Source organism: Neovison vison, chromosome 7 (assembly GCF_020171115.1).
Source record: "Neovison vison isolate M4711 chromosome 7, ASM_NN_V1, whole genome shotgun sequence".
NCBI lineage: Eukaryota > Metazoa > Chordata > Mammalia > Carnivora > Mustelidae > Neogale > Neogale vison.
In genome coordinates, this window is record NC_058097.1 from 4286807 (window position 1) to 4301892 (window position 15086).

Consider the following 15086-nt stretch of genomic DNA (forward strand, 5'->3'; position numbering starts at 1 on the left):
TCAGTCCAAGCCAAATTCAATGTCCTCCCGGTCTTCTCCCGCCTCGGGCTCAGCGCGCTCTGCCTCAGCCTGCGCCTCGTTCTCCTCAGCGACCTCACCTGAGGAGGCAGGAGAGAAGGCAGCTGTGTTCTCGGGACCTGTGCTCGCCCTCGAGTCAGGCTCGGCCTGGCCGCCGGCTAGTGTCGCATCAGAACTGCCTGGGCTCAGCAGAGGCCCAGCGACAACTCCGCACTGCCCTGCCCTGTTTGCCCATTACCTGTGAGCGCTGCCCCACGTCCCCCATGTGCCTCTCCCGGGCCATGTGCCTGGGCCTCCAATTCCCGGCCAGGCCGACTGGTCAGCTGGTGACTTGTCCTGCCCAGCCGGGTGCTCTGGCCGCCCTGTGCCCGCAGGCCAGCTGTCCCCCTCATTTTGTCCCACACTCCCTGTCCTCGTGTCACCAGAGCCTGCCCGCCCTCAGAAGCCTGGGTCTGGAGAGGCTGAGACGGGGGTGAAAACCCAGGTTCTCCAGACCCCTGTGGTGATTGGCAGCCCTGGTCAGGCCAGCCAGGAGCAGGTTGGCTGCACAGCTTCTCCAGCGGGGTCAGCAGCAGCCGTGGACAGGGACACGATCCACAGTGACAGTGGCCTCTGTGGTCTGTGGTGAGTGGCCTCTGGCCCAGCAGCTGCTCCCCCCACTAGGGTGGGTAGCAGGGACCTGCGTCCCTGTGGTCTTGAAATCAGGGTGGCATTACCTGGGGGAGAGGCTGGAAGTAGGTCACTGTCCTTGTCCTCGCTGGGAGCGGGCAGTGGGGCGTCCCGATGGCAGGTTGGGGGCATTGGTGGCTGGCCTGGAGCTGGCTCGCCGGGGAGCTCCTGGATCAGCGGGCGTGGGGCCTTGGTGTCTCCCGTTGGGGTTTCCGAGTCCCTCTTGGCTGCTGCGTCACAGATGGCAGTGAAGGGCGTCTCAGCCGTCCTCCACGTGTCCCTGGGGATGGCGAATATGTTTGAAAGGGCATCAGAGGTGTCTTCTGGCACCGGGAGTGAGGAGTGGTCCAGTTCAGGGTCACTGTCATCACTCCAGCTCGAGACGGCTGTGATCTTTGGAAAGCACATCTGTTAAAAGAGATGAGTGGAAATTGCTGCTTTCAGGATAGTCGCTATAAAACGCCCAGTGCCAGCACTGCTTTAAAACACTCTGTTGTCACCTACAAGAGAGGCCTGAGGAGCCCCACCCTCCACCCATGGGACGTGAGGCCACAGGACCGATGCCGTGTGGCCAGCTGCCCCCAAGCCCCTGAAGAGGTGGTGAGCGCTCCAGCAGGGGTCCTCTCCAGCCCTCCGTCGGGGCCAGCCAGGCCAACATGCTCCCGGGGCCCTGCGTCGGCTGCACTCGGAGCTTGGGCCTCCGGCTGCCATACGCTCCGCGGGGACATAGCCTCCTGGGAGGGGAGTTCCCCATGGGAACGGTCGGCCGGTGTGAACTTCCTCCCTTGGTGACGAGCTCCTGCCCAGAGGTGGTCTCACCCTGTCCTCGCGCCCAGGCCCGGCGGCGCCCATCCGTGCAGGAGAACCACCCCTCCCAGTCCTGCCTCGTCCACGGCCCTTCCCTGTGTGTGTGTCACTACGGGGCAGGCACCCCAAAAGCAAACACCAGCCACCTCAGAAGGACAGAAAATTTTTCCCCAGTGAGCACGTACGACGAGGAGTTATTAAAAAATCAGTACGTAGGTATGTTCCGGAAGACCCAGGTGCTTCATTTGGGAGCAGGCAGCTCTGCACCTGCTTGGCAGAGGCAGGTCCTGGGGTGCAGAGGTGTGGGGGCACCTGACGTGCATGGAGCTGTGCTTTCTAACAGGACCAGAGGGACAATAACACTGGGCTGATGGTGGGGACGCGGGGCTGATGACCTCATCATCCTGGCCTTCCAGAGGCTCGCCTGTGTCCACATCTTCCAAGTCAGGCAGGTCCTGGAAGAACAAATAAGCCCGTCAGTCAGGGGCAGGCACAAGGTCCTGCAAGGGACCTGTGCAAGCGGAGCGTGCAGGAGGGGCGAGGAAGGGGCGGGAGGCCTCTGGCTCAGTGCGGGCGCCCAGACCGTGGCGGTGGAGGAGGTCGGGAGGAATGCCTTGGTCATCAAAGACTCCGCCAGCACATCGTAGGGGAGACAACGTGCCCAAACCACAGGCGTTTCCTAGGCCTCTGCGTCGTGTAATGTGAGTGTAGTCCAGGCCTCCCCAGACGGGTGGGGAGGGGTAGTGCTGTGGCTGTGCGATTCTATCTTCCTCCGCAGCTGCCAAGCCCCCACGCGGGGTGGGCAGTGCATTCATTCATTATTGTTAATTAGGCAGTGCACCGTGCAGTTAGAGGGAGGACCCGTGGAGCCCCACTGCCCTGCTTGGTGTTCCTGCCCCACCGCGGCTTGGCCGTGCAGCCTTGGGCAACTCGCTTCACCCCTTTCTTAGTCTCCTCATCTGTCAAATGGGGATGATGATGGTGCCTACGGCCTCTTAGAGTTACCAGAAGGTTCAGTCCATCAAGACGTGATCTGTCTAGAACGGTGCCAGGCAGAATAAGAACCATGAATCCTGTGGGTCATCCCAGACATAGCTGGGTCTCTCGTCCCAGTGCTGTTTCTTAACGATACGCGTGTGGGTTCCGCAACTGAAAATCCGCTCTGAGCACTGGCCGTGTCTGTGTCTCCTGAGCCACATGGAATTGTGCACTTTACCGGGGGAGTGGGCACGGAGGGGCAAGGCTGCGGGCGTCTTTCTGGGGGGCCCCTAGTGAGCCTTGGCTGCCCGCGGCTGTGAGGCTGAGGGGTGACAAATATCTCCCCACTTCTCACACCCCTCTCCCCCAGTACGCATCCTGGGGGTCATGAGGAAATGTGTGAACTCCCATGGTACCTGCTCCTGCCACCAGTCCCAAGGCGGGAAAAGCTGGGAGGAGGGGTGTTCCCAAGGAAGCCGGGTGGCAGGAGGCCAGGCACCTGGCCGCGGAGGGAGGAGGCCCTGCTGACAAGTGTCCTGTTCTCAACAATTCTGCAGAAAGCTCGCTGCACAGAGTTGCTTCGCTGTGTGACTTCAGGGAAAACAAACCAAGCTTTGTGGGGGGCTAGAGGGGAGACATTTGGCCCAGCACCCCTCGATCTCGGACATACACATGTATGAACCCGGGGGGATTGTGTTCCAAGGCCGGTCTGGCGGGAGCGTCTGCGGTGCATCCTGACCGGCTCAGGAAGGTCGGCCCCATTGGCCACTGAGCACTTTGCTTAGCGAGGACTTGGAAGGGTTTTTGCCTGACGGGTACCCGCCGCGGAGCACAGCCCTCTCTCCAGACCGCTGCGTACGTACGTCGATGCAGAGCTTCTCCTTCACCTCCGGTCTGATGGTCTCCAGATCCTCGTCTCCACCCAGCTCCGTGCCTGCTGCACCCCCGGCAGCCACAGTCTGCGGGTCCGGTTCTAAGGACAAGAACACAAGATTACTCGCCTTGGGGCGAGTTTCACGCGCAGTGGTCAGGCTGACAAGCTGAAGGGTGGAGGGAGGCCAGCCCCCGGGACAGAAGCTGCGAGAATCCAGCTTAAGACAGGGTTCCGTCTAAAGAGAAAGGAGAGGGAGAGGGGGGAGCCATCCTCTTGCTGGAACTTGGCCATGACTCCAAGATCGAAGTACCAGCCAGGGAGCAGGTGTGGGAAAAGTCCTGATTGGTGGGCGAGGAGATAAAAGGCCACCTGGGGAAGTGGAGGGGGCAGTGGGCTGGAGAGTCCGGGGTCATGGCCTAGCCCAGGAGGAGCTGTCCCGCAGCCAGCGGCGGAAGTGTCAGGAAGGCCCACTAAAGGATGAAAGGGCGGGGCGCTGGATGGCTCAGTCGGTTAAGTGTCTGCCTTCAGCTCCGGTTGTGATCCCAGTGTCCGGGGATCGGGCTCCGCTCAGCGGTGAGTCTCGCCTTCCCACTTGTGCTCTTGCAATCTCTGCCTCTCTCAGATAAGTAAAACCTTCAGAAAAATGAGCACAGGCTTGCCCGCGGTCATGGAGTTGGGATGGGTTCCTCTCCCCACTCCAGGCTTCCAGTTTTTGAGGTCCCCAAGGCCCTGTCCTTGGGTTCTGTTCTCCCTGCTCTTCGGCCTTGCAGCTTCCATCATTAGAGATCTGCGGCCCAACTTTGCTCATCACAGGTAGGTCCAGTTTGTGCAGTTTGGCTCTGAGAGCCCCCGAGGGCTGCTGAGGCTGCTGTTGTGGGTGACCCCAGCTGGGACCTCTAGACCTTCCCTCGCTAGACCCAGCCGTCTGTCTCCACAGGCCATCCCCATGGTTTCTCCGATTCAGTGCTTGTAATCACTGCCCCAGTCCGCTTTGCCTCTGCCAGCCCTTCCTCCTGTACTCCTTGTCCTTGTCCTGCTTATGGCGCCGCGGTCTCCAGCTTCCCAGCCACCGGAAGATTGTCAAGGCAGCGGCTGAGTCTCTGTTCCCCCAAAACCATCTGCAAGTTACTTCACTCCTCTGGGCCTCTGTTTCCACTCCCATAAGATGTGGGGCCACACGAGAGCACCCCCATGCACGTCGCGTGAAGAGCTGGCCGTGTCTTGCGTCTACACCACGGCCAACCAGCTCCTCTTCCAATGTGCCCTCCACCCCTTCCAAATGGCAAAGGCTGGGGTCCCTCTCGGGCCCCTATGCTCCCACGCCAGCTGCAGCTCCCAAGCGAAGGCTCCCGGGGGGGCGGGCATGCAGGGGAGTGCACGGGGACACCTGCTCTGCAGCACGTGGTCAGGCTGCCGCTGCGCCTTGTAAACAATACAGCCTGGCCTGTCTCCCTCCGCGGGAAGCTGGAGGGAAAACAGGACCCTTTCGGTAGACATCCTCTTCCAGAAACAAGGATGACCAGGCCCTGGGGCGGTTAGCAGCCCCATTCCGCGAAGCCTCGCGAGGGTACAGAGCAGCCCACGAGTGTTTCCAAAGGAAAAAGTCATTCGGAACAAGTCGTGCTTCTCAGAGATGCATTCCAGCCTCACGATGGAGTCTGGAGAGCTTGAGACGAGCACCTGCAGGGGTGAGCCCAGCACCAGGGGGCACCGTTCTCGTCCCGTGACTGTGGCCGTGACCATTCACTTGGGACATTCGCTCCTGCGGTGTCCGTGTCCGAGGGCTGGGCCTGCCCTGAGAGCTTACTTGCCCCTTGTGCTGCTTCCTCCTCTCCTCCCACCGCCTCTCACTCCCTGGCCAGGATCCCTGGGGAATTGCTGGGGCTCACCCCCCCGCAGGAACAGTGTCCCTGAGCTCCCGATGGGGTTGGGTCCATCCCTTCCTACATATGTCCCCTTCCTCTTGTACGTTTTTCTCTCCCACACACAGCTTGTGCAAGACCAGACTACAAGAGCAGTTTTTCAGATGCGAATGAAGAAAAGGATTCGGCTCTAAATCCCCGTGGATAGTGGGGCACTATCTGGAGGTGGGGAGAGGGCAGGGCTCTGTTGGGTTAATTATTGAGGATGGTCTGCTCTGTCCAGATCCTCTGGCTGGAAAGAATTCAGCCATGCCTGGCACCCTGGGGTGTGGTATGGCCCTTGCCCCTCCGGCTGGTGTCCTTGGCGGTCAGCAGACAGCGTTACTCCTAGGTGTCTCCCAGACAGTGGGGAGCCTTCCTTCTGGGAATCTGTGTTTTGGGCCAGCCCAGCCAAACTCCTCAAACGGACCCCACATGCTGCTCAGGGGGACAAAATGTTCCCCATCTCTCAAGACCCTATGGCTGGACACGCTCCAGGTCTGGCTCACGGCACCCCAGGCAAGTGCTGGGTTTACACGTTAGTCAGCGGGACCCAAGGAGTGTGGCTGACCCTGCCAGGGGGCCTGCATTGCCTAGATCTACATCACCCCCTACAGTGGCCACGAAGCCACAGAGGGCTGGCTCCCGGGCACTAGACATGTCACCTGTGCTCCCGGGGCACTAAAGTTCGTATTTGGTTTTTATTTTTAATTCATTTACGCTTCACACCTAAAGCAGTGAAAAGCAACTCCCTCTCCCTCGAACCACTGAGCCTTGAACCATCATCAGCCCTGAGATATCAAATATGCTCTGGGCTTTGAGGACACGGGGCTGATCAAAGTATCTCACAGAGAATTTTAAATTGAGTCAGGTGAATATATTTCGGGTCTATCAGGTTCGATTATGAGAGAATGTTGGTGTTTCACCCAATATTCTTTTTAACTGTTGACTAGAAAATGCGGTTCTGGCCCCACTGTATTTCCATGAGCAGCGCTGCGCTAGCAAAGGAGACAAGTCTGCTTTATCCTAAAGGCACAGCTGTTGGAAACCGTCCCCCAGGTGCACCAGGGGTGCACGCACGTGGCCCTCGGCTCCTTACCTTTGCAAGCAGCTCCGGGGGCGGCCGGCCTCACGGCCTCCTCCAGGTGTGGCCCCGCTGGCTCCCGGCCTTCCGTCTCCCTGCTGACCTCCACCGGCAGCTCCTCCCCAAGATTCAGTCTCTCCGGGAAGAGCTCATCCTTGGCCTCAAAGCTCTCCCTGACAAATTGCTCCATTTTCTGCTGCCTCTCCTCCTCCTCACGAGGCTCCTCCTTCCCTGGCACGCTGCCATCCACAAGCTTGCTCTCCTCTGGCTCCAGCTCGTCCCCTGAACAGGAGAAGTCCAAGGGTGAGCCACAAAACGGCCTGGGAGGGCAGGGGGGTCTGGACGTCTCTTGGGGACATGCTGTGAACTGCTGGGGGTGAGCTCAGGGGACGGTCAGGGACGCAGCGAAGGCATCTGTCAAAGTGCATGCTGAGCACGGAGGAAGCAGAGCTCAGTGTCCTCGGTGGAGGTGTGGGGGGTGGGTGGCGCTCAGCACAGCCGTCTAGCGGCATGCGACAAGCCTCAAGAGCGTGCCGAGGGCTCTTAGGAGATGCACACCGAAGCACTGGGTTTACCAGCCTTGAAGTCTACCGTGACTTTGAAATGGCTCCGCAGAACGTGTGTGTGTGTGAGAAAATGTTGAACACTATCCATTCTAAGCAGGCACAATACAAGCTTTTCTGAAACTCTGAAAAATACCAAAATGAAAAGCAGACCAGGAAAAATGCTTTAGGAGAATGTCTGCTTTATGGAAAATACATTATGCTAATTTGAAACAATAGGCAGAAAACAATAGAGTTATGCCATTGTTCTACAAAATCCATAAATATTACATGCGTGGGGAAAAGCCGGGAAGTGCTCATGGGAAATCCTGAGTGGTTCTTGCTGCAGTTATTACTGGTGCTTTCTTGTTTCCTATGTGTGGTTGGGTTCACGTTTCGTAATTAGGTGAGAAACAGTCAATTTCATTTAAAAACACACATGGAGACGCCAGCTCCTCTACTGGGTACAGGATGAGGAAGAGGGTCCTTACTTATTAAGGTGGCCTGAGGACCGTCCCTAGGATCCTGCACTGGGCTTGGATCAGCACCGACCCAGGATTCACTCTCTCCCTAGAAGCCTTTAACAAACACTGACCAGGGGCATCGGGTGTGGGCAGGTGACTCTGAGCCCTGGATTTGGGGCAATAGATTGGGGAGATAGGGGGGTTCATTTACCATAACCTGGGAGCAGACAGATTCTTGAAACTGGGTGAGAGAGGGCAAGGCCGGGAGACAGGTTCTGAGATCCTGGAATAGACCAACCAGGGCCAAGAACATCTCCCAGGCCTGTTGTGATCCTGCCAAGGGAGGAATCGGGTGATGCCGAACCTTTCGAGGGTTTGGCCGGCTTCATACAACCGCCCAGATTGTTGGCTCTAGTCCGAGCTAATCAGAGGGAGCACGGTCTGTGCCACAGAGAAGGCGTGCTGCCACCATTCGGAGTTCACAGAACTGAATTGTCGCGGTTGGCCATTAAAAGGAACGAAGCTCGGATCATGCCATCACCTGGAGGCACCCCAAAACACCAGGCCAGGTGAGAAGAGCCAGACGCAAAGGTCACATCTTACGGAGAGCGCCATGTATACGAAGCACCCGGAAACACGGGTAGTGGTCATCAGGGGCTGGCGGTAGACAGCATTGACGGGGGAGGTGGGTAATCACTGCTCACCGGCACAGGGTTTTATTCTCGGATGATGACAATGTTTTGGAAACAGACAGAGGTGCTGGTTGCCCCACACTGTGACTGTACCAAATGCCCCGTCGGAAGGGTCAGTTTTATGTTATGTGGTTTTCATGTCAATGAAAAGAAAGGTCCAGGGCCTCCCACGTTTTACCACGGTGATTCTCCAGACCCCGGGCTGCGGCTTCCTCCCTGGCCCACCCGGACTGGGGCCACCTTGCCCCCACATGAGCCACCAAGCTGATGCCACTAGCATCCCCCTTTTCATGGCCGACCACCTCCTGTCACCTGCCATGGCAAGGCTGGTTTTCGGGGCTCTTCTAGATTGATGTCGCCCAACACAGCTAACCTTATTTGATTTCCCAGTTTCCAACTGAATTCCAAGCACGGGCATCTGGCTGTCCTCTGCAGCTCCCCAGGGGAGGCGTGGGCTCCTGAGGGGAGCGGAACCCCGTGCTCTCCCTGTGGGCACCTGCGACAATGTCTGCATGTGAGGAAGTCCGTGGGCCTGATCTGTGGGTGGCAAAACCTGTTTCTTTACTCCACTCCCTGCAGACAAATGGTGGATTTAAGGGAGCAGTACGAATGGAAAACCTTAATAACCACGTGATTTGGAAGGCACAGACTTCCTTGGTCTAGATGCTGGCTGGTGTTATTGCCGTCCGTGGCCCTACCTGGGGTCAGCAGGAAATCAGTACACCGCCACACTGCTTTCAGAAGAACTCATGACGTTCCTTTGCGGTACACGGAATAATGCCCCACAAAGGCATCTGCCTGCTAATCCCAGAACCTGTCATTATGTGACCTCATGTAGTAAAAGGGACTTGGCAGATGAGATTAAGACCCTGAGATGGGGCGATGATCCTAGATTATCCCTGTGGGCTCGGTGTCACCACACCTTAAGAGAGGGGGGCGGGAGGGGGCAGGGTGTCAGAGCTAGAGAGAGACTTGAAGGTCCTGCCTAGGAAGGCGGGGGAGGGGCCACAGGCCCAGGGATGAGGGCTCCTCTAGAAGCTGGAAAGACTGAAGAGCAGATCCTCCTGGAGTTTCCAGAAGGAACGCAGCCCTGCCTGCACTTTGATTGTAGCCCCGTGAGACCCGCCATCACGCTTGTGAGCTACAAAGCTGTAATGATAAAATGGGTTGTTTTTCAAGTCCCTAAATTTACGGTAATTTCTTAGCATAGTCCAAGAACAGTAGTATATCGCTTATTTGGGAAAACGGAGGCTATTTTAACACAACTGAGCTTCCATCCCTGAAAGGGGATTGAAACTGTCCATTCATGCTAGGGCTCTTCCCCGCCCTTGGTGGGTGAGTGAGGCCACAGGCACGTGGATCCCAACATGTGTGTGAATCCAAGGTCGGAAATGAATCCCCAAGATGAAAGACCAAGTTCCCCAGCCCAGACTTGCAGTTTAAACGGAGCCCTGGGTGCCGCTCCCATCCCACACCCGTACCTCCCTCCCGGCTGGCTTTCTGCCGCCTTCTCTCCTCCGCCCGCCGCTTGATCATCGCCAGCGCCTCGATGCTCTCCTCGATCTTCTTCCGCTCTCGGCTCTCCCACTGCTGTCTCTCCTCTTTCTCAGCAGCAAGCCCGCCCCTGGCCCAGGCCTCCGCACAAGCTCTGTGGAGGAGGACAACCAAGAATCAGAAAGTGGAGATATCTGAATCTTCACTGGTCGAAAGTAAATTCAAAACAGACTGTCTCGCCAAACACGCTCGTTTCCCCCACACCAAACTGAAGGCACGCGGGACACGTGGCCACAAGGATACCAGTTCCTACGTGCACACCTCCGTCCTTGGTGGTTTCCAGAGTCTTCTCCATGGGATGCCAATAGCACCAGTGATAAAAGGAAAAATAGAGAAGTCGGCCTCCATCAAAATAAAAAATGTTTGAGGGGCACCTGAGTGGCTCAATGGGTTAAGCCTCTGTCTTCAGCTCAGGTCGTGATCTCAGGGTCCTGGGATTCAGTCCCGCATCAGGCTCTCTGCTCAGCAGGAGTCTGCTCCCCCCGCTTCCTGCCTCTCTGCCTACTTGTGATCTCTCTCTCTAATAAATAAATATAATCTTTAAAAAAAATTAAAAAATGTTTGAGACAAAAAGAATGCCATTAACAGAGTAAAAAGGTACCCCATGGAATGAGGTATGGGGTCTGTGATCAAATGCTTACAGAGGGACGTGTATAGAGCATACATAAAGAACTTCCATGACTCATGACTGCAAAGACAACACGATCTAAAAGTAGGGGGAATTTCAAAGAATGAAATGAAAAGCCGCAGATTGGGAGAAAATATTCATGGGTAAGATAACTGATAAATGGCTTATATCTCAAACAGGCAACTATGAAACCTCAAAAAAAAAAAAAGTGGGAAATGACCTAATGACCTAGACACTTCACCCAAGAAGGCAGGCAGATGGCAGAGCAGCTGAAGATGCTGCGACATCGGGGAACTGTGGTTACAGCAGCGAGGTACCACAGGACACCTGTCAGAACAGCTGAAATCCCACATGTTGCCACCAGACATTGGCGAGGAGGTGGCCTCCCGTGGCTGCTGGGAACGCGGGCCCACGCCACCAGCTTGGAAGAGCCTGGAAGCTACAGAGCTACAAGAAATCCTCCCCGACCAGCCGGCGCCGTGTTCCCAAGTGTCTGCTCTACGCAGCTGAAAACAAACGTCCACACAAAAGCCTTCGTCAGTGTCCGCAGCGTCAATTGCCCTTCACAATAGTCCCAAAGTGGAAACGACCCCAGGTCCATCGGCTGATGGCTAAATACAACGTGGGGTGTCGAAGGGGAATCCTGTCTAGGGACGTGATGTTGGAAGGAGTTACAGACACACGCTGCAGTGTGCGTGAACCTTGACACTATGAGGCTGAGTGAAAGCCGCCGGTCACGCGAGACCACATGCGGTATGAGTCCGCCAATATGAAGCGTTCAGAATAGGAAAAGTCCCCTAGAGACAGGGACTGGCAGAGGGAAGAATCAGGACTATCAGCTAACAAGTAAAGGTCATTCTTTGGGGGCGATAGAAATATTGTAGAATTGATGCGGTCTTAGTTGCCCAACTCTGCGAATGTACTAGAGACCGTTGAGTCACACACTTGAAGTGGGAGAACCCGTCCAGGGGCTGGGGATACAGCAGGGAACGTAAGAGGTGACAATACCCGCTGCCTTTTTATGGGGACAGACAGATCCTAAAGAAGGAAAGGAGTATGTGAGAGGCTGATAGTACCCTAAGAAGCGAAATCCGGTTAAAGAGACACCAGGTGGGAAAGGCGCTCCTGAGATGGGGGCTGGGTCAGGGAGGGCTTCCTGAGGTGCCGGGGGAGGGGACGCACGCAAACACCTGGGAGGACCTCCCCAGGCAGGGAGAACAGCGAGTGGCTGGCGTGGGACCGCTACGGATGGGAGGAATGTAGACTCAAACCCAGGGGAGCCCGACCCCTGGACCGAGTGACTCTACACACGGAGGCCAGTTCCTGTCCCCCTGGATGAGGCTCAGAGTCCTTAGTCGCAGCCACTCCCACTGGCTCACTCCTTCTGACCCCGCCTGTGCTTCTCTAATCTCACCTGTTACTCACAAGCACCCTGAGGTCATATTGTCCCCACTTTCCAGATGGGGAACGTGAGGCTGGGGAGGTTAGCGAGCCCGTCTGAGGGAACAGAACTCAGGGCTTCGGGGCTGGGCTCCAAAATCCTCACCCAGCCTCTGCTTGGTGTCTCCCCACCGTTGCCCCCCGGGGCTGGGTGCCGCGGAACTGGGTGCGCCTCCTCTCTGCCGCCCCGACTTCCCAGAAGCAGGTGGTCTTGTTTTCTGACCTGGCTGGCGTACAGGCTCTCCCTTCGCTTTGAGATATTTGTTACTTTAACTTTGTGAATTCAAAAACATACTAGCAGCTGCGTGGTTTCTGAAACGCTGTGTGCTTTCAAGTTCAAACTGCCCTTCCCTTCGAGCAGCCTATGTTACTGAGGTTTTATTCTAAGGTGGAAGGAATAGTGACCTAAATTAAAAACGTAGATATTAAAGTAGTGACAACACACACAGGGCAGTCTGTGTTCAGTATTCTTAACACAAAAAAAGAGCTCCTGCGAACCAATAACCAAAGGACTTCCAAAAGGATACTGAGAGGAAGTTACAAACGGAGGGCTCCCCGGGCGCCTGGGTGACTCAATTGGTTAAGCAGCTGCCTTCAGCTCAGGTCATGATCCTGGAGTCCTGGGATCAAGTCCCACATCGGGTTCCTGCTCAGCAGAGCCTGCTTCTCCCTCTCCCACTCCCCTCTCATGCTCTCTCTCTCACTCTCTCTCTCTCAAGTAAATAAATAAAATCTTTAAAAAGAACACACACACAAAACAAATGGAGGGCTCCCAGAGGAAGAGATCCGCCTGCCCGACAAACACAGTAAGAGCGCCGGACCTCATCAGTTAGTTACGCCCAAAACAAGTGAAGACGCAATCTCTCCTCATCAGTTCACCCGGTGAAGATTTCTTTTACACGGCTCTATCAGTTACAAGCACCTTTAACAAGGCTCAAAGCACAGTCTTTAATCCAAGAATACGACTCTTAGCATCCCGCCCTATGGAAATCAACATGGAGGTCAGAGACTTATGTGCAAGGATAGTTAGCAGAGGATTATGAAGAAAAAAAATCTGTGCTCAACAGTAGGGAATTTCTTGTTATGAACAATGATGTAACCCTGAAACTTGTTTCCGAAGAATATGTAATGATGTGTGAAAATGCTCACAAGTCAGAAACGTGTACAAGTTCACTCTTGAGTGTGCTCAACGATGCCATATAAAAATGTGACCCAAAGGCTTCTCTCCTCCTTACCTGTCCTTGGGGAAAACTGGTCTGTCATCCAGGTACGTTAAATGTTTTAGTCGAACGGTGACGGTCTTTCGATAATTAGCGATGTGCCTGGTCACGGGGTTTCCCATCAAATTCAGGACGCGCTGGAAGCACAGGCAGAACCAGACTGATCAATAAACCATGGGTGAGATTCAAAGAGCTTACATGTGCGGCGCTCCGAGAATCCATAAATGCGACATCTGTGCCCTGGCCCCTCCTGAGGACTTTATTAGGGAAGCCAGAAGGTTGTCCTTGCTTTCATGCCGTCAGACCCGTCCTGATCATGGAGCAGCCCTTTCTTGTATTTGAACTCCAGACCTGAGATCTCAAGTGTCCTTCCAGAACAATCTTGGAAAACACATCCGAAGTTCTGTCCAACTCAGCGAGGACATTATTTTGCTCACCCAAGCTCTTTTGCTGATAGTAACCTCAGGCTGATTGATTGATTTCTCTCCTTCCCAGCCAGCACCGATTTTAGGAAAGCGTACACAGCAGCAGGGTGGGCGGGGGGTGGGGGTGGGGGTGGGGGCGGGACGGGAAGCATGGATAGGGAAAGGATGGGGGTTGCCCGCTCGCCAGGCTCACGCATCTGCTGGATGTCTTTGGGACCCGTGTGGCATCACCTGTCCTCAAACCAATTTCTAACCCCCACACCTCAGACTGTCGCTGCATTTGAAGAAAGGGCCTTCGGGAACCTGGGTGGCTCAGTTGGTTAAGCAACTGCCTTTGGCTCGGGTCATGATCCCGGAGTCCCGGGGTCGAGTCCCACATGCAGCTCCCGGCTCCACGGGGAGTCTGCTTCTCCCTCTGACCTTCTCCCCTCTCATGCTCTCTCTCTCAGTCTCTCCCTCAAATAAATAAATAAAATATTTTAAAAAAAAAAGGGCCTTTAAAGGGGTGAAATCAGATTATATGTGGTCCTTGGGGTAGGCCCTAGTCCAGCCTGATGGGTGTCCTGAGAACGGGGGACTGGGACACAAGACACATAGAGGAGACAGTGGGAGGACCGGGGACATCAGGAGAGGCCTCGGGAGAAACTACTACCCCCCCCCACCCCCTGACACTGTGATCCCGGACCACTTCCACCCTCTAGAATCAGGAGAAAATAAATTTCTCCAATAACAACAATTCTCCAAATAAACAACTTCTCCAAAATTCTCCAAAATAACGGTTTCTCCAAATAAACAAATAAATTTGTTTACGCCACCCAGTCTCTGGTACTTCATTACAGCAGTTAAACAAAAAGAAAATAAAAAAGTATTTTATGATACAGCTTTATTTGATGGCTGTGTGCTGGCAATTCTTTTTTTTTTTTTTAAAGATTTTATTTATTTATTTGACAGAGAGAGATCACAAGTAGGCAGAGAGGCAGGCAGAGAGAGAGAGAGGAGGAAGCAGGCTCCCTGCTGAGCAGAGAGCCCGATGCGGGACTCGATCCCAGGACCCTGAGATCATGACCTGAGCTGAAGGCAGCGGCTTAACCCACTGAGCCACCCAGGTGCCCCTGTGCTGGCAATTCTAACTAGTCCTGCTTGATGATCTACTAGAAACTTGCTCCTGCAGTATGATTTCCTTACTATTTTTCTTAAAATGGACTCATTTTTTCCTTAGATAGTATGGACTCTGATCGGTAAACAGTGAACTCGGGGTTTTGGGGTTTTAGTTTTAATATGTTCCCCAGAGCACATGACAATATGGGCACACGGGAAAGCAAGGAAGCCATCAAGGGGCCCACAGGTCGGGGGTTGGCCACAGGTCGGAAGATGGGACTGTCTAAATATCCAAAATTAAAATGACACCATGGGTTACATCCTATCAAATACGGCAGACATAAACCCGCGAGTTCATGACGACCCCACAGAAGGATCCGTCCCTTGTCACCATTAGTGGTTGCTAGGGCTTGGCTCCTTTCTCTGAAAATCCATGAATGGAAAAGAAAGAACCAAAACTTCATCACGGCCCTTTCTGTATGAACTATATATTGGGGAACCACTAGGTGACAAGGGAGTTCCTCGTGGAAGAAGCGCTCCAGCTAATAAATGAGGCAGGAACAGGAGGGCTGGACCGTGGCCACCAAGGGGCTCCTGAAGGAATGGCTCACGCTCCGAGAATGGAGAGGGAGGGAGGGGGCTCTACCTTGGCTGCAGCAGGGGGGCGACCCCGGAGCCCCATCTGGCTGTGT

At 55.1% G+C, this 15086-nt stretch overlaps 1 protein-coding gene across 3 annotated transcripts in view; it reads right to left on the reverse strand.

The window, feature by feature from the left end:
- Positions 1 to 15086, reverse strand: part of DNAAF1 (dynein axonemal assembly factor 1) — a 22907-nt gene continuing 7821 nt past the window's right edge. For all 3 annotated transcript variants that reach the window (XM_044255639.1, XM_044255638.1, XM_044255637.1), the window contains 7 exons: positions 12887 to 13008; positions 9511 to 9677; positions 6347 to 6613; positions 3336 to 3445; positions 1890 to 1949; positions 735 to 1095; positions 1 to 98 (listed from right to left, as the gene is read on the reverse strand). In XM_044255639.1, coding sequence (XP_044111574.1) covers positions 1 to 98; positions 735 to 1095; positions 1890 to 1949; positions 3336 to 3445; positions 6347 to 6613; positions 9511 to 9677; positions 12887 to 13008 — 1185 coding nt within the window. The remainder of the gene's footprint in view (positions 99 to 734; positions 1096 to 1889; positions 1950 to 3335; positions 3446 to 6346; positions 6614 to 9510; positions 9678 to 12886; positions 13009 to 15086) is intronic.